The 22,511-nt window shown below is 56.4% G+C and overlaps 1 protein-coding gene across 1 annotated transcript in view; it reads left to right on the forward strand.

Annotated features, from left to right (window-relative positions):
- Window positions 1-14,947, forward strand: part of LOC143962444 (neuralized-like protein 4) — a gene marked incomplete in the record, with an annotated part of 104,342 nt that extends 89,395 nt beyond the window's left edge. Inside the window, 4 exon segments of the mRNA XM_077471717.1 lie at window positions 84-228; window positions 3,329-3,438; window positions 6,916-7,075; window positions 14,220-14,947. Of these exon segments, the coding sequence (XP_077327843.1) occupies window positions 84-228; window positions 3,329-3,438; window positions 6,916-7,075; window positions 14,220-14,424 (620 nt within the window).
- Window positions 14,948-22,511: the final 7,564 nt, after the last annotated feature.

Raw genomic sequence — 22,511 nt, forward strand, 5'->3', positions numbered from 1 at the left:
CTCATAAAGAGCAGACAATGATTTCTCTGCCACGTCTGATGAGGTAAAATGGGTTTTCATTGACCATTCTCTCCCTCCTGTAGATGGATATTTCATGGAGGACCCAAAGCTGAGCGTGTGTCACTGCGACTCGTGTCACAAACTGCGAGGAGACGAGATGTACCGCAAACGTGGCGACCCGCCCCGGGAATACGCAGAGCCCAACGGCTGGTGCAGCTTCCCGCTCCGGTATGTGTGACCCCTCCCACCCCTACTCCGCTATGGCAGGCCACTCCCCCACCAATCTCTGACCCCGCTCCAGTATGTGTGACCCCCTCCCACCCCTACTCCGCTATGGCTGGCCACTCCCCCACCAATCTCTGACCCCGCTCCGGTATGTGTGACCCCTCCCACCCCTACTCCGCTATGGCTGGCCACTCCCCACCAATCTCTGACCCCGCTCCTGTATGTGTGACCCCTCCCACCTCTCCTCTGCTATGGCAGGCCACTCCCCACCAATCTCTGACCCCGCTCCAGTATGTGTGACCCCTCCCACCCCTACTCCGCTATGGCTGGCCACTCCCCCACCAATCTCTGACCCCGCTCCTGTATGTGTGACCCCTCCCACCCCTACTCCGCTATGGCAGGCCACTCCCCCACCAATCTCTGACCCCGCTCCGGTATGTGTGACCCCTCCCACCCCTACTCCGCTATGGCTGGCCACTCCCCCACCAATCTCTGACCCCGCTCCGCTATGTGTGACCCCTCCCACCTCTCCTCTGCTATGGCTGGCCACTCCCCCACCAATCTCTGACCCCGCTCCTGTATGTGTGACCCCTCCCATCCCTCCTCCTCCTCTGGTATGGCTGACCCCTCCCATCCCTCCTCCTCCTCTGGTATGGCTGACCCCTCCCATCCCTCCTCCTCCTCTGGTATGGCTGACCCCTCCCATCCCTCCTCCTCCTCTGGTATGGCTGACCCCTCCCATCCCTCCTCCTCCTATGGTATGGCTGACCCCTCCCATCCCTCCTCCTCTGGTATGGCTGACCCCTCCCATCCCTCCTCCTCTGCTATGGCTGGCCACTCCCCCACCAATCTCTGACCCCGGTACGTGTGACCCCTCCCACCCCTACTCTGCTATGGCTGGCCACTCCCTCACCAGTCTCTGACAGTTCTCTTGTATGTATGACCCCTCCCATCCCTCCTCTGGTATGGCTGACCCCTCCCATCCCTCCTCCTCTGGTATGGCTGATCCCTCCCATCCCTCCTCCTCCTCTGGTATGGCTGATCCCTCCCATCCCTCCTCCTCCTCTGGTATGGCTGATCCCTCCCATCCCTCCTCCTCCTCTGGTATGGCTGACCCCTCCCATCCTTCCTCCTCCTCTGGTATGGCTGACCCCTCCCATCCCTCCTCCTCCTCTGGTATGGCTGACCCCTCCCATCCCTCCTCCTCCTCTGGTATGGCTGACCCCTCCCATCCCTCCTCCTCCTCTGGTATGGCTGACCCCTCCCATCCCTCCTCCTCTGGTATGGCTGACCCCTCCCATCCCTCCTCCTCTGGTATGGCTGACCCTCCCATCCCTCCTCCTCGTGTATGGCTGACCCCTCCCATCCCTCCTCATTTATGGCTGACTCCTCCATCCCTCCTCCTCATGTATGGCTGACCCCTCCCATCCCTCCTCCTCATGTATGGCTGACCCCTCCCATCCCTCCTCATGTATGGCTGACCCTTCCCATCCCTCCTCCTCTGGTATGGCTGACCCCTCCCATCCCTCCTCCTCTGGTATGGCTGACCCCTCCCATCCCTCCTCCTCGTGTATGGCTGACCCCTCCCATCCCTCCTCATTTATGGCTGACTCCTCCCATCCCTCCTCCTCATGTATGGCTGACCCCTCCCATCCCTCCTCATGTATGGCTGACTCCTCCCATCCCTCCTCTTCTGGTATGGCTGACCCTTCCCATCCCTCCTCCTCTGGTATGGCTGATCCCTCCTCCTCCTCTGGTATGGCTGATCCCTCCCATCCCTCCTCCTCTGGTATGGCTGATCCCTCCCATCCCTCCTCCTCCTCTGGTATGGCTGACCCTTCCCATCCCTCCTCCTCATGTATGGCTGACTCCTCCCATTCCTCCTCCTCATATATGGCTGACCCCTCCCATCCCTCCTCATGTATGGCTGACTCCTCCCATCCCTCCTCCTCCTCTGGTATGGCTGACCCCTCCCATCCCTCCTCCTCCTCCTGGTATGGCTGACCCCTCCCATCCCTCCTCCTCCTCTGGTATGGCTGACCCCTCCCATCCCTCCTCCTCTGGTATGGCTGACCCCTCCCATCCCTCCTCCTCTGGTATGGCTGACCCCTCCCATCCCTCCTCCTCTGGTATGGCTGACCCCTCCCATCCCTCCTCCTCTCGTATGGCTGACTCCTCCCATCCCTCCTCTTCTGGTATGGCTGACCCTTCCCATCCCTCCTCCTCATGTATGGCTGACTCCTCCCATTCCTCCTCCTCCTCATATATGGCTGACCCCTCCCATCCCTCCTCATGTATGGCTGACCCCTCCGATCCCTCCTCCTCCTCTGGTATGGCTGACCCCTCCCATCCCTCCTCCTCCTCTGGTATGGCTGACCCCTCCCATCCCTCCTCCTCCTCTGGTATGGCTGACCCCTCCCATCCCTCCTCCTCCTCCTCTGGTATGGCTGACCCCTCCCATCCCTCCTCCTCCTCTGGTATGGCTGACCCCTCCCATCCCTCCTCCTCCTCTGGTATGGCTGACCCCTCCCATCCCTCCTCCTCCTCTGGTATGGCTGACCCCTCCCATCCCTCCTCCTCCTCTGGTATGGCTGACCCCTCCCATCCCTCCTCCTCCTCTGGTATGGCTGACCCCTCCCATCCCTCCTCCTCCTCTGGTATGGCTGACCCCTCCCATCCCTCCTTCTCCTCTGGTATGGCTGACCCCTCCCATCCCTCCTCCTCCTCTGGTATGGCTGACCCCTCCCATCCCTCCTCCTCCTCTGGTATGGCTGACCCCTCCCATCCCTCCTCCTCCTCTGGTATGGCTGACCCCTCCCATCCCTCCTCCTCCTCTGGTATGGCTGACCCCTCCCATCCCTCCTCCTCCTCTGGTATGGCTGACCCCTCCCATCCCTCCTCCTCCTCTGGTATGGCTGACCCCTCCCATCCTTCCTTCTCCTCTGGTATGGCTGACCCCTCCCATCCCTCCTCCTCCTCTGGTATGGCTGACCCCTCCCACCCCCCCCTCCTCCTCCTCCTCCTCCTCCTCCTCCTCCTCCTGTATGGCTGACCCCTCCCCAGTTGTGTAATGTTATACAGCTCCGCCTTCTTTCTCTGGCAGGCTCAACCCTCGGCTCTCCTGTACACAGTATAAGAAGTGGCATATCGCCTACCAGGGCAGTAGTGCGGGAGGAGTTCGCCGGACGCTGGACCGAGGGGAACTGATGCCAGGTACGTGCAATGGGGGGGGGGGGGGCACTGCTGGGAAAATGGTTTCTTCCCCCACCATTGGGGGACACAGGAAGTCCCACCACCTTCGGGTCATACAGGGGAACCCGGCACTGGCTGAGCCGAGATCACCCCGGCTACTCCCAGCATGCCTCACTGGGTTTTTGCCAAGGATGGAAGTTTTTTCAGACACCATTTTTTCTCCTCTACCAGCAGCGTCCTCTTCTTGGTGCAGTGAGGTTCTTACTCTGGTCACCCATGGCTTTATGGCCCAAATCGTCCAGTCATGGCGACCATATCAATCGGATGGGAAATGACGGCTTGATAGTCACATAGATCAGTATTTCACAAAAGTCAGGACACCCCTAAGTGAAAATCTCCAAATTGGGGCCCAATTAGCCATTTTCCCTCCCCGGTGTCATGTGACTGGTTAGTGTTACAAGGTCTCAGGTGTGAATGGGGAGCAGGTGTGTTAAATTTGGTGTTATCGCTCTCACTCTCTCATCCTGGTCACTGGAAGTACAACATGGCACCTCATGGCAAAGAACTCTCTGAAGATCTGAAGATAAGAATTGTTGCTCTACATAAAGATGGTGTAGGCTATAAGAAGATTGCCAAGACCCTGAAACTGAGCTGCAGCACAGTGGACAAGACCATACAGCGGTATAACAGGACAGGTTCCCCTCAGAACAGGCCTCGCCATGGTCCACCAAAGAAGTTGAGGTCACGTGATCAGCGTTATATCCAGAGGTTGTCTTTGGGAAATAGACGTATGAGTGTTGCCAGCATTGCTGCAGAGGTTGTAGGGGTGGGGGGGTCAGCCTGTCAGTGCTCAGACCATACGCCGCACACTGCATCAAATTGGTCTGCATGGCTGTCATCCCAGAAGGAAGCCTCTTCTAAAGATGGTGCACAAGAAAAGACCACAAACAGTTTTCTGAAGACAAGCAGACTAAGGAGATGGATTACTGGAACCATGTCCTGTGGTCTGATGAGACCAAGATAAAGGTATTTGGTGTCAGATGGTGTCAGGCGTGTGTGGGGGCAACCAGGTGAGGAGGACAAAGACAAGTGTGTCTTGTCTACAGTCAGGCATGGTGGTGGGGGTGTCATGGTCTGGGGCTGCATGAGTGCTGCCGGCACTGGGGGGCTACAGATCATTGAGGGGACCATGAATGCCAACAATGTACTGTGACATACTGAAGCAGAGCATCATCCCCTCCCTTCAGAGACTGGACCGCAGGGCAGTATTCCAACATGATAACCACCCCAAACACACCTCCAACACCACCACTGTCTTGCTAAAGAAGCTGAGGGGAAAGGTGATGGACTGGCCAAGCATGTCTCCAGACCTAAACCCTATTGATCATCTGTGGGACATCATCAGACGGAAGGTGGAGGAGGGGAAGGTCTCCAACATCCACCAGCTCTGTGATGTCATCATGGGGGAGGGGAAGAGGACTCCAGTGGTGACCTGTGAAGCTCTGGTGACCTCCATGACCAAGAGGGTGAAGGCAGTGCTGGAAAATAATGGAGGCCACACAAAATATTGACACTTTGGGCCCAATCTGGACATTTTCACTTGGGGGTGTACTGACTTTTGTTGCCAGTGGTTTAGACATGAATGGCTGTGTGTTGAGTTATTTTGAGGGGACAGGAAATTTACACTGTTATACAAGCCGTACACTCACTACTTTACATTGTAGAGAAATGTGACTGAGGGGGTGTACTTTTGTCACATATTGTGTATAGACACATGATGGGTGTATCCACGAGCCACCCACATCCCAGGGCACAACCCTAATTAGGGTTAATTGGTGTCCAGGGGTGGGTGGGGGGTCGGGACTCTTCCACCCCCTCCCCCAACTGCTCATCCCATGGCATGAGAATAAACCTCAATGCTTGGGCATATCGTCTCACCCCTGACGGTGCAACTGCCGGGTCAGATGGCGATCATAGGGGCCACCGCGCCGAACTGGAAGTGACGTGGCCGCTCACTGGTTAAGTGCGTATTTTGCAAGGCAGAAGAGGAAAACCTAGGCAAAAAAAGTGATAAGTAAAACGTCCACAAGATGGCGCCATACAGATGATGAGTTTATCAAGCGTAACTTCAATGTTCGGGCAATCAGAATATATAAATAACTCATCAACCTATACATCTCTCTAAAGTGTCATGCAATCATATCCCAGCTGGAGGGAAGCGGGGTCGTGGGCCTGTAAGGGAAGCGGGGTCGTGGGCCTGTAAGGGAAGCGGGGATCGTGGGCCTGGTAGGCAAGCGGGGATCGTGGGCCTGGTAGGCAAGCGGGGGTCGTGGGCCTGGTAGGCAAGCGGGGGTCGTGGGCCTGGAAGGCAAGCGGGGGTCGTGGGCCTGGAAGGCAAGCGGGGGTCGTGGGCCTGGAAGGCAAGCGGGGGTCGTGGGCCTGGTAGGCAAGCGGGGGTCGTGGGCCTGGTAGGCAAGCGGGGGTCGTGGGCCTGGTAGGCAAGCGGGGGTCGTGGGCCTGGAAGGCAAGCGGGGGTCGTGGGCCTGGAAGGCAAGCGGGGGTCGTGGGCCTGGAAGGCAAGCGGGGGGTCGTGGACGCCGGAAGGCAAGCGGGGGGGTGGTGGACGCCGGAAAGGCAAGCGGGGGGGGGGGTGGTGGACGCCGGAAGGCAAGCGGGGGGTGGTGGACGCCGGAAGGCAAGCGGGGGGTGGTGGACGCCGGAAGGCAAGCGGGGGGTGGTGGACGCCGGAAGGGAAGCGGGGTCGTGGGCCAGAGAGGAAGCGGGGTCGTGGGCCGGAGGCACAAGCCATGTATCTGGAGAGTGTATACAGCAGTAAGATGAAAAGGGGGAAAAAAACTCAAGCCACCTATGGAGGAACTCTGGGATGATAGTCCTGTTTTCCGATTGAATCCTGAACCTTCAGAAATCTGTGTGGGAACGGACTTGGAGTAGTTGGGTTCAGTCCTAGACTCAGACCAGAATATTTCCCCCTTCCGGAGATGGTTGGGGGTCATCACTTCTAGACTCGTGTTCTGCAGTTCAGGAGTCGTCCGTCTTTGCAGAAGAGGCCCAGGTCTGATGGTGGCCTCCTTCAAGGTAGTCCCACTTTTGCCCAGCTTCACTCCAGATCCCTACAAAGCCGTGCTGTGTCCTTGTGGAACATTCATCTGATGTCTGTGGCTTGGTGGCTGAGAAATCCAGTTCTGAAATCTGGGAAGTTCTTCCCTCCCGCCTTCTAGAATATTTGCACGATGGTTGGCGGCCCATTTCAATACAGAGACGTCCCGGGCACCCTGCAGCACATGGACTTTGTCATTGGTGAAATGTTGTATCCTGAGGCTATCCTCCTCATGTCCTAGGGAAGTATATAACCCATGCCCCCTCTACAGGCTATATATAATATAGTGTGTGTGTGTGTACTGTCCTCCACAGGCTCCTCTTGTATCCTCATCTCTGGCCATATACAACGTATGTTATACCATATACTGTCCTCCGCAGGCTCCTCTTGTATCCTCACCTCCGTGCCCATGAAGTCCGATCCTCAGAATGGTTTCCCAGCGTCTGAGCCCAATGTCTTACAGAGCCGTGAGGTGCAGAGTGTTGTACTGTCTCCAACCCTGCGATACGCCGGCCTGCCCGACTTCTGCCCTAAAGTACAGTGAGTATTACATTCTGTATATAGGAGGTGTCCGGAGGTAATTCAGGGGGCATATTTGTGAACCAATACAGTGTGACTGTGTAATGTGTACCATTTTATACCGTCCTCTTCCTCTCACAGGGGGCTGGTAGAGAGTGTTGGGGTGGACGAGGAGCTGGTTAGTTGTGGGATGTTTTGAATGGATGGGATACTGATGGCTTAATGGTAGTGCTGGATTGACAGCGTGTTGATGGGTTGTTGGGACGGATGGGGTGTTGGGAGTGTTGGACGGATGGGGTGTTGGGAATGTTGGACGGATGGGGTGTTGGGAGTGTTGGATGGATGGGGTGTTGGGAGTGTTGGATGGATGGGGTGTTGGGAGTGTTGGATGGATGGGGTGTTGGGAATGTTGGATGGATGGGGTGTTGGGAATGTTGGATGGATGGGGTGTTGGGAGTGTTGGATGGATGGGGTGTTGGGAGTGTTGGATGGATGGGGTGTTGGGAGTGTTGGATGGATGGGGTGTTGGGAATGTTGGATGGATGGGGTGTTGGGAATGTTGGATGGATGGGGTGTTGGGAGTGTTGGATGGATGGGGTGTTGGGAGTGTTGGACGGATGGGGTGTTGGGAGTGTTGGACGGATGGGGTGTTGGGAGTGTTGGACGGATGGGGTGTTGGGAGTGTTGGATGGATGGGGTGTTGGGAGTGTTGGATGGATGGGGTGTTGGGAGTGTTGGACGGATGGGGTGTTGGGAGTGTTGGATGGATGGGGTGTTGGGAATGTTGGAGGGATGGGGTGTTGGGAGTGTTGGAGGGATGGGGTGTTGGGAGTGTTGGAGGGATGGGGTGTTGGGAGTGTTGGACGGATGGGGTGTTGGGAGTGTTGGATGGTTGGGATGTTAATGGGATGTTGAGAGTGTTGGATGGATGGGATGTTGGGAGTGTTGGGTGGATGGGGTGTTGATGGGATGTTGGGAGTGTTGGGTGGATGGGGTGTTGATGGGATGTTGGGAGTGTTGGATGGATGGGATGTTGGCAGTGTTGGGTGGATGGGTGTTGATGGGGTGTTTGGGAGTGTTGGATGGATGGGATGTTGGGAGTGTTGGGTGGGATGGGGTGTTGATGGGATGTTGGGAGTGTTGGATGGATGGGATGTTGATGGGATGTTGGGAGTGTTGGATGGATGAGATGTTGATGGGGATGTTGGGATTGTTGGGTGTTTGGGATACTGATGGGATGTTGAGAGTGTTGGATGGATGGGATGTTGAGAGTGTTGGATGGATGGGATGTTGGGAGTGTTGGATGGATGGGATGTTGAGAGTGTTTGGATGGATGGGATGTTGAGAGTGTTGGATGGATGGGATGTTGAGAGTGTTGGGTGGATGGGGTGTTGAGATGTTGGGAGTGTTGGATGGATGGATTTGATGGGATGTTGAGAGTGTTGGATGGATGGGGTGTTGATGGGATGTTGAGAGTGTTGGATGGATGGGATGTTGGGAGTGTTGGGTGGATGGGGTGTTGATGGGATGTTGGGAGTGTTGGATGGATGGGGTGTTGTGGGATGTTGAGAGTGTTGGATGGATGGGATGTTGGGAGGGTTGGATGGATGGGGTGTTGATGGGATGTTGAGAGTGTTGGATGGATGGATGTTGAGAGTGTTGGGTGGATGGGGTGTTGAGATGTTGGGAGTGTTGGATGGATGGGGGTGTTGATGGGATGTTGATGGGATGTTGATGGGATGTTGTGGAGTGTTGGATGGATGAGATGTTGATGGATGAGTTGTTGATGTTGGTTGATGGGTGTTGTGGAATGTTGGAGGATGGGTAGTGGGAGTGTTGGATGGATGGGGTGTTGGGGAGTGTTGGATGGATGGGGTGTGGGGAGTGTTGGATGGATGGGTGTTGGAATGTTGGATGATGGGGTGTTGGGAATGTGGATGGATGGTTGGTTGGGAGTGTAGGATTGGATGGGTGTTGGGAGTGTTGGATGGAGGGTGTGGGGTGTGGATGGAGGGGTGTTGGAATGTTGGATGGATGGGTGTTGGGAATGTTGGATGGATGGGGGTGTTGGGAGTGTTGGATGGATGGGGTGTTGGGAGTGTTGGAGGATGGGGGTGTTGGGAGTGTTGGACGGATGGGGTGTTGGGAGTGTTGGACGGATGGGGTGTTGGGAGTGTTGGACGGATGGGGTGTTGGGAGTGTTGGATGGATGGGTGTTGGGAGTGTTGGATGGATGGGTGTTGGGAGTGTTGGACGGATGGGGTGTTGGGAGTGTTGGATGGATGGGGTGTTGGGAGTGTTGGAGGGATGGGGTGTTGGAGTGTTGGAGGGGTGTTGGAGTGGGGTGGTGTTGGGAGTGTTGGACGGATGGGGTGTTGGGAGTGTTGGATGGTTGGGATGTTAATGGGATGTTGAGAGTGTTGGATGGATGGGATGTTGGGAGTGTTGGGTGGATGGGGTGTTTGATGGGATGTTGGGAGTGTTGGGTGGATGGGGTGTTGATGGATGTTGGGAGTGTTGGATGGATGGGATGTTGGAGTGTTGGTGGATGGGTGTTGATGGGATGTTGGGAGTGTTGGATGGATGGGATGTTGATGGGATGTTGGGAGTGTTGGATGGATGAGATGTTGATGGGATGTTGGGATTGTTGGGTGTTTGGGATACTGATGGGATGTTGAGAGTGTGGATGGATGGGATGTTGAGAGTGTTGGATGGATGGGATGTTGGGAGTGTTGGATGGATGGGATGTTGAGAGTGTTGGATGGATGGGATGTTGAGAGTGTTGGATGGATGGGTTGTTGAGAGTGTTGGGTGGATGGGGTGTTGAGATGTTGGAGGTGTTGGATGGATGGGATGTTTGATGGGATGTTGAGAGTGTTGGATGGATGGGGTGTTGATGGGATGTTGAGAGTGTTGGATGGATGGGATGTTGGGAGTGTTGGGTGGATGGGGTGTTGATGGGGATGTTGGGAGTGTTGGATGGATGGGGTGTTGATGGGATGTGAGAGTGTTGGATGGATGGGATGTTGGGGAGTGTTGGATGGATGGGGTGTTGATGGGATGTTGAGAATGTTGGATGGATTGGGATGTTGAGAGTGTTGGGTGGATGGGGTGTTGAGATGTGGGAGTGTTGATGGATCGGGTGTTGATGGATGTTGGGAGTGTTGGATGGATGGGATGTTGATGGGATGTTGGGAGTGTTGGATGGATGAGATGTTGATGGGATGTTGAGAGTGTTGGATGGATGGGATGTTGATGGGATGTTGAGAGTGTTGGATGGATGGGATGTTGATGGGATGTTGGGAGTGTTGGATGGATGGGATGTTGATGGGATGTTGGGAGTGTTGGATGGATGGATGTTGATGGGATGTTGGGAGTGTTGGATGGGTGGGATGTTGATGGGATGTTGAGAGTGTTGGATGGATGGGATGTTGATGGGATGTTGGGAGTGTTGGATTGATGGGATGTTGAGAGTGTTGGATGGATGGGATGTTGATGGGATGTTGGGAGTGTTGGATGGATGGGATGTTGATGGGATGTTGAGAGTGTTGGATGGATGGGATGTTGATGGGATGTTGGGAGTGTTGGATGGATGAGATGTTGATGGGATGTTGAGAGTGTTGGATGGATGGGGTGTTGGTGGGATGTTGGGAGTGTTGGATGGATGGGATGTTGATGGGATGTTGGGAGTGTTGGATGGATGGGATGTTGATGGAATGTTGAGAGTGTTGGATGGATGGGATGTTGATGGGATGTTGGGAGTGTTGGATGGATGAGATGTTGATGGGATGTTGAGAGTGTTGGATGGATGGATGTTGATGGGATGTTGGGAGTGTTGGATGGATGGGATGTTGATGGGATGTTGGGAGTGTTGGATGGATGGGATGTTGATGGGATGTTTGAGATTGTTGGGATGGATGGGTGTTGATGGGATGTTGGGGAGTGTTGGATGGATGGGATGTTGATGGGATGTTGGGAGTGTTGGATGGATGGGATGTTGATGGGATGTGGGAGTGTTGGATGGATGGGATGTTGATGGGATGTTGGGAGTGTTGGATGGATGGATGTTGATGGGATGTTGATGGGATGTTGGGAGTGTTGGATGGATGGGATGTTGATGGGATGTTGGGAGTGTTGGATGGATGGGATGTTGATGGGATGTTGAGAGTGTTGGATGGATGGGATGTTGATGGGATGTTGGGAGTGTTGGATGGATGGGATGTTGATGGGATGTTGGGAGTGTTGGATGGATGGGATGGTTGATGGGATGTTGGGAGTGTTGGATGGATGGGATGTTGGGAGTGTTGGGTGGATGGGATGTTGATGGGATGTTGGAGTGTTGGATGGATGGGATGTTGGGTGTTTGGGATACTGATGGGATGTTGAGAGTGTTGGATGGATGGGATGTTGATGGGATGTTGAGAGTGTTGGATGGATGAGATGTTGATGGGATGTTGGGAGTGTTGGATGGATGAGATGTTGATGGGATGTTGAGAGTGTTGGATGGATGGGATGTTGATGGGATGTTGAGAGTGTTGGATGGATGGATGTTGATGGGATGTTGGGAGTGTTGGATGGATGGGATGTTGATGGGATGTTGGGAGTGTTGGATGGATGGGATGTTGATGGGATGTTGGGAGTGTTGGGTGGATGGGGTGTTGATGGGATGTTGGGAGTGTTGGATGGATGGGATGTTGGGAGTGTTGGATGGATGGGATGTTGATGGGATGTTGGGAGTGTTGGATGGATGGGATGTTGATGGGATGTTGAGAGTGTTGGATGGATGGGATGTTGATGGGATGTTGGGAGTGTTGGATGGATGAGATGTTGATGGGATGTTGAGAGTGTTGGATGGATGGGATGTTGATGGGATGTTGGGAGTGTTGGATGGATGGGATGTTGATGGGATGTTGGGAGTGTTGGATGGATGGGATGTTGATGGGATGTTGAGAGTGTTGGATGGATGGGATGTTGATGGGATGTTGGGAGTGTTGGATGGATGGGATGTTGATGGGATGTTGGGAGTGTTGGATGGATGGGATGTTGAATGGGATGTTGGGAGTGTTGGATGGATGGGATGTTGATGGGATGTTGGGAGTGTTGATGGATGGGATGTTGATGGGATGTTGATGGGATGTTGGGGAGTGTTGGATGGATGGGATGTTGATGGGATGTTGGGAGTGTTGGATGGATGGGATGTTGATGGGATGTTGAGAGTGTTGGATGGATGGGATGTTGATGGGATGTTGGGAGTGTTGGATGGATGGGATGTTGATGGGATGTTGGGAGTGTTGGATGGATGGGATGTTGATGGGATGTTGGGAGTGTTGGATGGATGGGGATGTTGGGAGTGTTGGGTGGATGGGATGTTGATGGGATGTTGATGGGATGTTGGGAGTGTTGGATGGATGGGATGTTGGGTGTTTGGGATACTGATGGGATGTTGAGAGTGTTGGATGGATGGGATGTTGATGGGATGTTGAGAGTGTTGGATGGATGAGATGTTGATGGGATGTTGGGAGTGTTGGATGGATGAGATGTTGATGGGATGTTGAGAGTGTTGGATGGATGGGATGTTGATGGGATGTTGAGAGTGTTGGATGGATGGGATGTTGATGGGATGTTGGGAGTGTTGGATGGATGGGATGTTGATGGGATGTTGGGAGTGTTGGATGGATGGGATGTTGATGGGATGTTGGGAGTGTTGGGTGGATGGGATGTTGATGGGATGTTGAGAGTGTTGGATGGATGGGATGTTGATGGGATGTTGGGAGTGTTGGATGGATGGATGTTGATGGGATGTTGGGGAGTGTTGGATGGATGGGATGTTGATGGGATGTTGGGAGTGTTGGGTGGATGGGGTGTTGATGGGATGTTGGGAGTGTTGGATGGATGGGATGTTGGGAGTGTTGGATGGATGGGATGTTGATGGGATGTTGGGTGTTTGGGATACTGATGGGATGTTGAGAGTGTTGGATGGATGGGATGTTGATGGGATGTTGGCAGTGTTGGACGGATGGGGTGTTGGTGGGATGTTGGGAGTGTTGGATGGATGAGGTGTTGGGAGTGTTGGATGGATGAGGTGTTGGGAGTGTTGGATGGATGGGGTGTTGGGAATGTTGGATGGATGGGGTGTTGGGAGTGTTGGATGGATGGGGTGTTGGGAGTGTTGGATGGATGGGGTGTTGGGAGTGTTGGACGGATGGGGTGTTGGGAGTGTTGGATGGATGGGGTGTTGGGATGTTGGGAGTGTTGGACGGATGGAGTGTTGGGATGATGGAGTGTTGGATGGATGGGGTGTTGGGATGTTGGGAGACTTGAATGGATGAGGTGTTGGTGGTTTGTTGGTTGTGTTGGATGGATGGGATGTTGATGGGATGTTGGGAGTGTTGGACGGATGGGGTGTTGGTGGTGTTTGACGGATGGGGTGTTGGTGGTTTGTTGGTTGTGTTGGAGGGATGGGGTGTTGGGAGTGTTGGCCGGATGGGGTGTTGGGAGTATTGGACGGATGGAGTGTTGGGATGATGGGAGTGTTGGACGGATGGGGTGTTGATGGGGTGTTGGTGGTTTGTTGGTTGTGTTGGAGGGATGGTGTGTTGGGAGTTTTGGCTGGATGGGGTGTTGGTGGGGTGTTGGATGAATGGGGTGTTGGGATGTTGGGAGTGTTGGCCGGATGGGGTGTTGGGAGTATTGGACGGATGGAGTGTTGGGATGTTGGGAGTGTTGGCCGGATGGGGTGTTGGGAGTATTGGACGGATGGAGTGTTGGGATGATGGGAGTGTTGGACGGATGGGGTGTTGATGGGGTGTTGGTGGTTTGTTGGTTGTGTTGGAGGGATGGGGTGTTGGGAGTGTTGGCCGGATGGGATGTTGGGAGTGTTGGCCGGATGGGGTGTTGGGAGTATTGGACGGATGGAGTGTTGGGATGATGGGAGTGTTGGACGGATGGGGTGTTGATGGGGTGTTGGTGGTTTGTTGGTTGTGTTGGGTGGACGCGGTGGGGATAGTTTATTCTCGCTGTAATAGCGCCCTCTTCTGTGGTGTAGGAAGTAGAAGTTCTCATAAACAAAGTTCAGCGGGAATCATGTGTGAGATTCTATTCCTCTCTTGACCTTTGTATTGGGGGGACAACAACCCCTTTGGTGACCTTTCTTCTTCTCTTTCAGATTCAGAGACCCCCGCTCTCAGCGTGTATTTGGAGCCCAGGTTGCTCTACAAATTTGTGTACGGCCGGGATCTTACAAGATGGGCCCCCCTTCCTCAGGGGCTTCTGAACTCCTGGACCCCAGAATTCCCAGCTCTGAGGTAGAATGGATCACGAAGGAAAAGGGGGCCACCGTTCTGAGGGGTCTTCTGGTGCGAGTTGAATGAACTTTGAACTTCTGTTCCGCTAACAGCACAGGAGGACAGCGGACGGGAAATCTGTGCCACATCGGGGGAGTCTGTTACACATCCTCAGTGACCCCTCTGCTCCTCCCCCTTTCTGTCCTCTGCTCCTCCCCCTTTCTGTCCTCTGCTCCTCCCCCTTTCTGTCCTCTGCTCCTCCCCCTTTCTGTCCTCTGCTCCTCCCCCTTTCTGTCCCTCACCCTTTTTCCTGAGCTCCACCCCTTTTCTGTCCTTCCCCCAGCTTCCCCTCCCCCCCCCCCCCCCCCCTCAGTCACCCATCCCCCTTATTCCATGTGTTTCCAGATTGTTTACATCCCCTTTAATTTATTGACAGAATGAAGCTTCTGGCGGGTGGCTTGCAATGTGAACGGGGGACCCCTGTGTCTCCAATATTCCGGGCTCCGCCCTCGGCAGGCTCCGCCCTCCCCAGGCCCCCTTATTTAAGCTGCTTTTCTCTTGATTTGTACATTGAGTTTATTTTTTTTAATACATAAAATCTTGTACAGAAGTCGTTGGCTGTGATGAGTTTTGTGGATGTGAAAGAAAGTTGTGGTGTGACGGGAAGTGAGAGGTGAGAGGTCAGCGCTGAGCGATCCGGTGCAGAACATAGAAGTGCGGAGTCCTCGGTGTGGGTGTGACGGGAAGTGAGAGGTGAGAGGTCAGCGCTGAGCGATCCGGTGCAGAACATAGAAGTGCGGAGTCCTCGGTGTGGGTGTGACGGGAAGTGAGAGGTGAGAGGTCAGCGCTGAGCGATCCGGTGCAGAACATAGAAGTGCGGAGTCCTCGGTGTGGGTGTGACGGGAAGTGAGAGGTGAGAGGTCAGCGCTGAGCGATCCGGTGCAGAACATAGAAGTGCGGAGTCCTCGGTGTGGGTGTGACGGGAAGTGAGAGGTGAGAGGTCAGCGATCCGGTGCAGAACATAGAAGTGCGGAGTCCTCGGTGTGGGTGTGACGGGAAGTGAGAGGTGAGAGGTCCGCGCTGAGCGATCCGGTGCAGAACATAGAAGTGCGGAGTCCTCGGTGTGGGTGTGACGGGAAGTGAGAGGTGAGAGGTCAGCGCTGAGCACATAGAAGTGCGGAGTCCTCGGTGTGGGTGTGACGGGAAGTGGAGAGGTGAGAGGGTCCGCGCTGAGCTGATCCGGTGCAGAACATAGAAGTGCGGAGTCCTCGGTGTGGGTGTGACGGGAAGTGAGAGGTGAGAGGTCAGCGCTGAGCGATCCGGTGCAGAACATAGAAGTGCGGAGTCCTCGGTGTGGGTGTGACGGGAAGTGAGAGGTGAGAGGTCAGCGCTGAGCGATCCGGTGCAGAACATAGAAGTGCGGAGTCCTCGGTGTGGATGTGACGGAAGTGAGAGGTGAGAGGTCAGCGCTGAGCGATCCGGTGCAGAACATAGAAGTGCGGAGTCCTCGGTGTGGGTGTGACGGGAAGTGAGAGGTGAGAGGTCCGCGATCCGGTGCAGAACATAGAAGTGCGGAGTCCTCGGTGTGGGTGTGACGGGAAGTGAGGGGTGAGAGGTCAGCGCTGAGCGATCCGGTGCAGAACATAGAAGTGCGGAGTCCTCGGTGTGGGTGTGACGGGAAGTGAGAGGTGAGAGGTCAGCGCTGAGCGATCCGGTGCAGAACGTAGAAGTGCGGAGTCCTCGGTGTGGGTGTGACGGGAAGTGAGAGGTGAGAGGTCCGCGCTGAGCGATCCGGTGCAGAACATAGAAGTGCGGAGTCCTCGGTGTGGGTGTGACGGGAAGTGAGAGGTGAGAGGTCCGCGCTGAGCGATCCGGTGCAGAACATAGAAGTGCGGAGTCCTCGGTGTGGGTGTGACGGGAAGTGAGAGGTGAGAGGTCCGCGCTGAGCGATCCGGTGCAGAACATAGAAGTGCGGAGTCCTCGGTGTGGGTGTGACGGGAAGTGAGAGGTGAGAGGTCAGCGCTGAGCGATCCGGTGCAGAACATAGAAGTGCGGAGTCCTCGGTGTGGGTGTGACGGGAAGTGAGAGGTGAGAGGTCAGCGCTGAGCGATCCGGTGCAGAACATAGAAGTGCGGAGTCCTCGGTGTGGGTGTGACGGGAAGTGAGAGGTGAGAGGTCAGCGCTGAGCGATCCGGTGCAGAACATAGAAGTGCGGAGTCCTCGGTGTGGATGTGACGGGAAGTGAGAGGTGAGAGGTCAGCGCTGAGCGATCCGGTGCAGAACATAGAAGTGCGGAGTCCTCGGTGTGGGTGTGACGGGAAGTGAGAGGTGAGAGGTCAGCGCTGAGCGATCCGGTGCAGAACATAGAAGTGCGGAGTCCTCGGTGTGGATGTGACGGGAAGTGAGAGGTGAGAGGTCAGCGCTGAGCGATCCGGTGCAGAACATAGAAGTGCGGAGTCCTCGGTGTGGGTGTGACGGGAAGTGAGAGGTGAGAGGTCCGCGCTGAGCGATCCGGTGCAGAACATAGAAGTGCGGAGTCCTCGGTGTGGGTGTGACGGGAAGTGAGAGGTGAGAGGTCCGCGCTGAGCGATCCGGTGCAGAACATAGAAGTGCGGAGTCCTCGGTGTGGGTGTGACGGGAAGTGAGAGGTGAGAGGTCAGCGCTGAGCGATCCGGTGCAGAACGTAGAAGTGCGGAGTCCTCGGTGTGGATGTGACGGGAAGTGAGAGGTGAGAGGTCAGCGCTGAGCGATCCGGTGCAGAACATAGAAGTGCGGAGTCCTCGGTGTGGGTGTGACGGGAAGTGAGAGGTGAGAGGTCAGCGCTGAGCGATCCGGTGCAGAACATAGAAGTGCGGAGTCCTCGGTGTGGGTGTGACGGGAAGTGAGAGGTGAGAGGTCCGCGCTGAGCGATCCGGTGCAGAACATAGAAGTGCGGAGTCCTCGGTGTGGGTGTGACGGGAAGTGAGAGGTGAGAGGTCCGCGCTGAGCGATCCGGTGCAGAACATAGAAGTGCGGAGTCCTCGGTGTGGGTGTGACGGGAAGTGAGAGGTGAGAGGTCCGCGCTGAGCGATCCGGTGCAGAACATAGAAGTGCGGAGTCCTCGGTGTGGGTGTGACGGGAAGTGAGAGGTGAGAGGTCCGCGCTGAGCGATCCGGTGCAGAACATAGAAGTGCGGAGTCCTCGGTGTGGGTGTGACTGGAAGTGAGAGGTGAGAGGTCAGCGCTGAGCGATCCGGTGCAGAACATAGAAGTGCGGAGTCCTCGGTGTGGGTGTGACGGGAAGTGAGAGGTGAGAGGTCCGCGCTGAGCGATCCGGTGCAGAACATAGAAGTGCGGAGTCCTCGGTGTGGGTGTGACGGGAAGTGAGAGGTGAGAGGTCCGCGCTGAGCGATCCGGTGCAGAACATAGAAGTGCGGAGTCCTCGGTGTGGGTGTGACGGGAAGTGAGAGGTGAGAGGTCAGCGCTGAGCGATCCGGTGCAGAACATAGAAGTGCGGAGTCCTCGGTGTGGGTGTGACGGGGAAGTGAGAGGTGAGAGGTCAGCGCTGAGCGATCCGGTGCAGAACATAGAAGTGCGGAGTCCTCGGTGTGGGTGTGACGGGAGGTGAGAGGTGAGAGGTCAGCGCTGAGCGATCCGGTGCAGAACATAGAAGTGCGGAGTCCTCGGTGTGGGTGTGACGGGAAGTGAGAGGTGAGAGGTCCGCGCTGAGCGATCCGGTGCAGAACATAGAAGTGCGGAGTCCTCGGTGTGGATGTGACGGGAAGTGAGAGGTGAGAGGTCAGCGCTGAGCGATCCGGTGCAGAACGTAGAAGTGCGGAGTCCTCGGTGTGGGTGTGACGGGAAGTGAGAGGTGAGAGGTCCGCGCTGAGCGATCCGGTGCAGAACATAGAAGTGCGGAGTCCTCGGTGTGGATGTGACGGGAAGTGAGAGGTGAGAGGTCAGCGCTGAGCGATCCGGTGCAGAACATAGAAGTGCGGAGTCCTCGGTGTGGATGTGACGGGAAGTGAGAGGTGAGAGGTCAGCGCTGAGCGATCCGGTGCAGAACATAGAAGTGCGGAGTCCTCGGTGTGGGTGTGACGGGAAGTGAGAGGTGAGAGGTCAGCGCTGAGCGATCCGGTGCAGAACATGGAAGTGCGGAGTCCTCGGTGTGGGTGTGACGGGAAGTGAGAGGTGAGAGGTCCGCGCTGAGCGATCCGGTGCAGAACATAGAAGTGCGGAGTCCTCGGTGTGGGTGTGACGGGAAGTGAGAGGTGAGAGGTCAGCGCTGAGCGATCCGGTGCAGAACATGGAAGTGCGGAGTCCTCGGTGTGGATGTGACGGGAAGTGAGAGGTGAGAGGTCAGCGCTGAGCGATCCGGTGCAGAACATGGAAGTGCGGAGTCCTCGGTGTGGGTGTGACGGGAAGTGAGAGGTGAGAGGTCCGCGCTGAGCGATCCGGTGCAGAACATAGAAGTGCGGAGTCCTCGGTGTGGGTGTGACTGGAAGTGAGAGGTGAGAGGTCAGCGCTGAGCGATCCGGTGCAGAACATAGAAGTGCGGAGTCCTCGGTGTGGGTGTGACGGGAAGTGAGAGGTGAGAGGTCCGCGCTGAGCGATCCGGTGCAGAACGTAGAAGTGCGGAGTCCTCGGTGTGGGTGTGACGGGAAGTGAGAGGTGAGAGGTCAGCGCTGAGCGATCCGGTGCAGAACATAGAAGTGCGGAGTCCTCGGTGTGGATGTGACGGGAAGTGAGAGGTGAGAGGTCAGCGCTGAGCGATCCGGTGCAGAACATAGAAGTGCGGAGTCCTCGGTGTGGGTGTGACGGGAAGTGAGAGGTGAGAGGTCCGCGCTGAGCGATCCGGTGCAGAACATAGAAGTGCGGAGTCCTCGGTGTGGGTGTGACGGGAAGTGAGAGGTGAGAGGTCAGCGCTGAGCGATCCGGTGCAGAACATAGAAGTGCGGAGTCCTCGGTGTGGGTGTGACGGGAAGTGAGAGGTGAGAGGTCCGCGCTGAGCGATCCGGTGCAGAACATAGAAGTGCGGAGTCCTCGGTGTGGGTGTGACGGGAAGTGAGAGGTGAGAGGTCAGCGCTGAGCGATCCGGTGCAGAACATAGAAGTGCGGAGTCCTCGGTGTGGGTGTGACGGGAAGTGAGAGGTGAGAGGTCAGCGCTGAGCGATCCGGTGCAGAACATAGAAGTGCGGAGTCCTCGGTGTGGGTGTGACGGGAAGTGAGAGGTGAGAGGTCCGCGCTGAGCGATCCGGTGCAGAACATAGAAGTGCGGAGTCCTCGGTGTGGGTGTGACGGGAAGTGAGAGGTGAGAGGTCCGCGCTGAGCGATCCGGTGCAGAACGTAGAAGTGCGGAGTCCTCGGTGTGGGTGTGACGGGAAGTGAGAGGTGAGAGGTCCGCGCTGAGCGATCCGGTGCAGAACATAGAAGTGCGGAGTCCTCGGTGTGGGTGTGACGGGAAGTGAGAGGTGAGAGGTCAGCGCTGAGCGATCCGGTGCAGAACATAGAAGTGCGGAGTCCTCGGTGTGGGTGTGACGGGAAGTGAGAGGTGAGAGGTCAGCGCTGAGCGATCCGGTGCAGAACATAGAAGTGCGGAGTCCTCGTTGTGTGGATGTGACGGGAAGTGAGAGGTGAGAGGTCAGCGCTGAGCGATCCGGTGCAGAACGTAGAAGTGCGGAGTCCTCGGTGTGGGTGTGACGGGAAGTGAGAGGTGAGAGGTCCGCGCTGAGCGATCCGGTGCAGAACATAGAAGTGCGGAGTCCTCGGTGTGGGTGTGACGGGAAGTGAGAGGTGAGAGGTCCGCGCTGAGCGATCCGGTGCAGAACATAGAAGTGCGGAGTCCTCGGTGTGGGTGTGACGGGAAGTGAGAGGTGAGAGGTCAGCGCTGAGCGATCCGGTGCATAACATAGAAGTGCGGAGTCCTCGGTGTGGGTGTGACGGGAAGTGAGAGGTGAGAGGTCCGCGCTGAGCGATCCGGTGCAGAACATGGAAGTGCGGAGTCCTCGGTGTGGGTGTGACGGGAAGTGAGAGGTGAGAGGTCCGCGATCCGGTGCAGAACATAGAAGTGCGGAGTCCTCGGTGTGGGTGTGACGGGAAGTGAGAGGTGAGAGGTCCGCGCTGAGCGATCCGGTGCAGAACATAGAAGTGCGGAGTCCTCGGTGTGGGTGTGACGGGAAGTGAGAGGTGAGAGGTCAGCGCTGAGCGATCCGGTGCAGAACATAGAAGTGCGGAGTCCTCGGTGTGGGTGTGACGGGAAGTGAGAGGTGAGAGGTCAGCGCTGAGCGATCCGGTGCAGAACATAGAAGTGCGGAGTCCTCGGTGTGGGTGTGACGGGAAGTGAGAGGTGAGAGGTCCGCGCTGAGCGATCCGGTGCAGAACATAGAAGTGCGGAGTCCTCGGTGTGGGTGTGACGGGAAGTGAGAGGTGAGAGGTCCGCGCTGAGCGATCCGGTGCAGAACGTAGAAGTGCGGAGTCCTCGGTGTGGGTGTGACGGGAAGTGAGAGGTGAGAGGTCCGCGCTGAGCGATCCGGTGCAGAACATAGAAGTGCGGAGTCCTCGGTGTGGGTGTGACGGGAAGTGAGAGGTGAGAGGTCAGCGCTGAGCGATCCGGTGCAGAACATAGAAGTGCGGAGTCCTCGGTGTGGGTGTGACGGGAAGTGAGAGGTGAGAGGTCAGCGCTGAGCGATCCGGTGCAGAACATAGAAGTGCGGAGTCCTCGGTGTGGGTGTGACGGGAAGTGAGAGGTGAGAGGTCAGCGCTGAGCGATCCGGTGCAGAACATAGAAGTGCGGAGTCCTCGGTGTGGGTGTGACGGGAAGTGAGAGGTGAGAGGTCCGCGCTGAGCGATCCGGTGCAGAACGTAGAAGTGCGGAGTCCTCGGTGTGGGTGTGACGGGAAGTGAGAGGTGAGAGGTCAGCGCTGAGCGATCCGGTGCAGAACATAGAAGTGCGGAGTCCTCGGTGTGGGTGTGACGGGAAGTGAGAGGTCAGCGCTGAGCGATCCGGTGCAGAACATAGAAGTGCGGAGTCCTCGGTGTGGGTGTGACGGGAAGTGAGAGGTGAGAGGTCCGCGCTGAGCGATCCGGTGCAGAACATAGAAGTGCGGAGTCCTCGGTGTGGGTGTGACGGGAAGTGAGAGGTGAGAGGTCCGCGCTGAGCGATCCGGTGCAGAACATGGAAGTGCGGAGTCCTCGGTGTGGGTGTGACGGGAAGTGAGAGGTGAGAGGTCCGCGATCCGGTGCAGAACATAGAAGTGCGGAGTCCTCGGTGTGGGTGTGACGGGAAGTGAGAGGTGAGAGGTCCGCGCTGAGCGATCCGGTGCAGAACGTAGAAGTGCGGAGTCCTCGGTGTGGATGTGACGGGAAGTGAGAGGTGAGAGGTCAGCGCTGAGCGATCCGGTGCAGAACGTAGAAGTGCGGAGTCCTCGGTGTGGATGTGACGGGAAGTGAGAGGTGAGAGGTCCGCGCTGAGCGATCCGGTGCAGAACATAGAAGTGCGGAGTCCTCGGTGTGGGTGTGACGGGAAGTGAGAGGTGAGAGGTCCGCGCTGAGCGATCCGGTGCAGAACATAGAAGTGCGGAGTCCTCGGTGTGGGTGTGACTGGAAGTGAGAGGTGAGAGGTCAGCGCTGAGCGATCCGGTGCAGAACATAGAAGTGCGGAGTCCTCGGTGTGGGTGTGACGGGAAGTGAGAGGTGAGAGGTCCGCGCTGAGCGATCCGGTGCAGAACATAGAAGTGCGGAGTCCTCGGTGTGGGTGTGACTGGAAGTGAGAGGTGAGAGGTCCGCGCTGAGCGATCCGGTGCAGAACATGGAAGTGCGGAGTCCTCGGTGTGGGTGTGACTGAAAGTGAGAGGTGAGAGGTCAGCGCTGAGCGATCCGGTGCAGAACATAGAAGTGCGGAGTCCTCGGTGTGGGTGTGACTGGAAGTGAGAGGTGAGAGGTCAGCGCTGAGCGATCCGGTGCAGAACGTAGAAGTGCGGAGTCCTCGGTGTGGGTGTGACGGGAAGTGAGAGGTGAGAGGTCAGCGCTGAGCGATCCGGTGCAGAACATAGAAGTGCGGAGTCCTCGGTGTGGGTGTGACGGGAAGTGAGAGGTGAGAGGTCCGCGCTGAGCGATCCGGTGCAGAACATAGAAGTGCGGAGTCCTCGGTGTGGGTGTGACGGGAAGTGAGAGGTGAGAGGTCAGCGCTGAGCGATC

The sequence above is a fragment of the Lithobates pipiens genome, unplaced genomic scaffold (genome assembly GCF_037356315.1).
Source record: "Lithobates pipiens isolate NorthernLeopardFrog02 unplaced genomic scaffold, aLitPip1_a1.2 Scaffold_8, whole genome shotgun sequence".
NCBI lineage: Eukaryota > Metazoa > Chordata > Amphibia > Anura > Ranidae > Lithobates > Lithobates pipiens.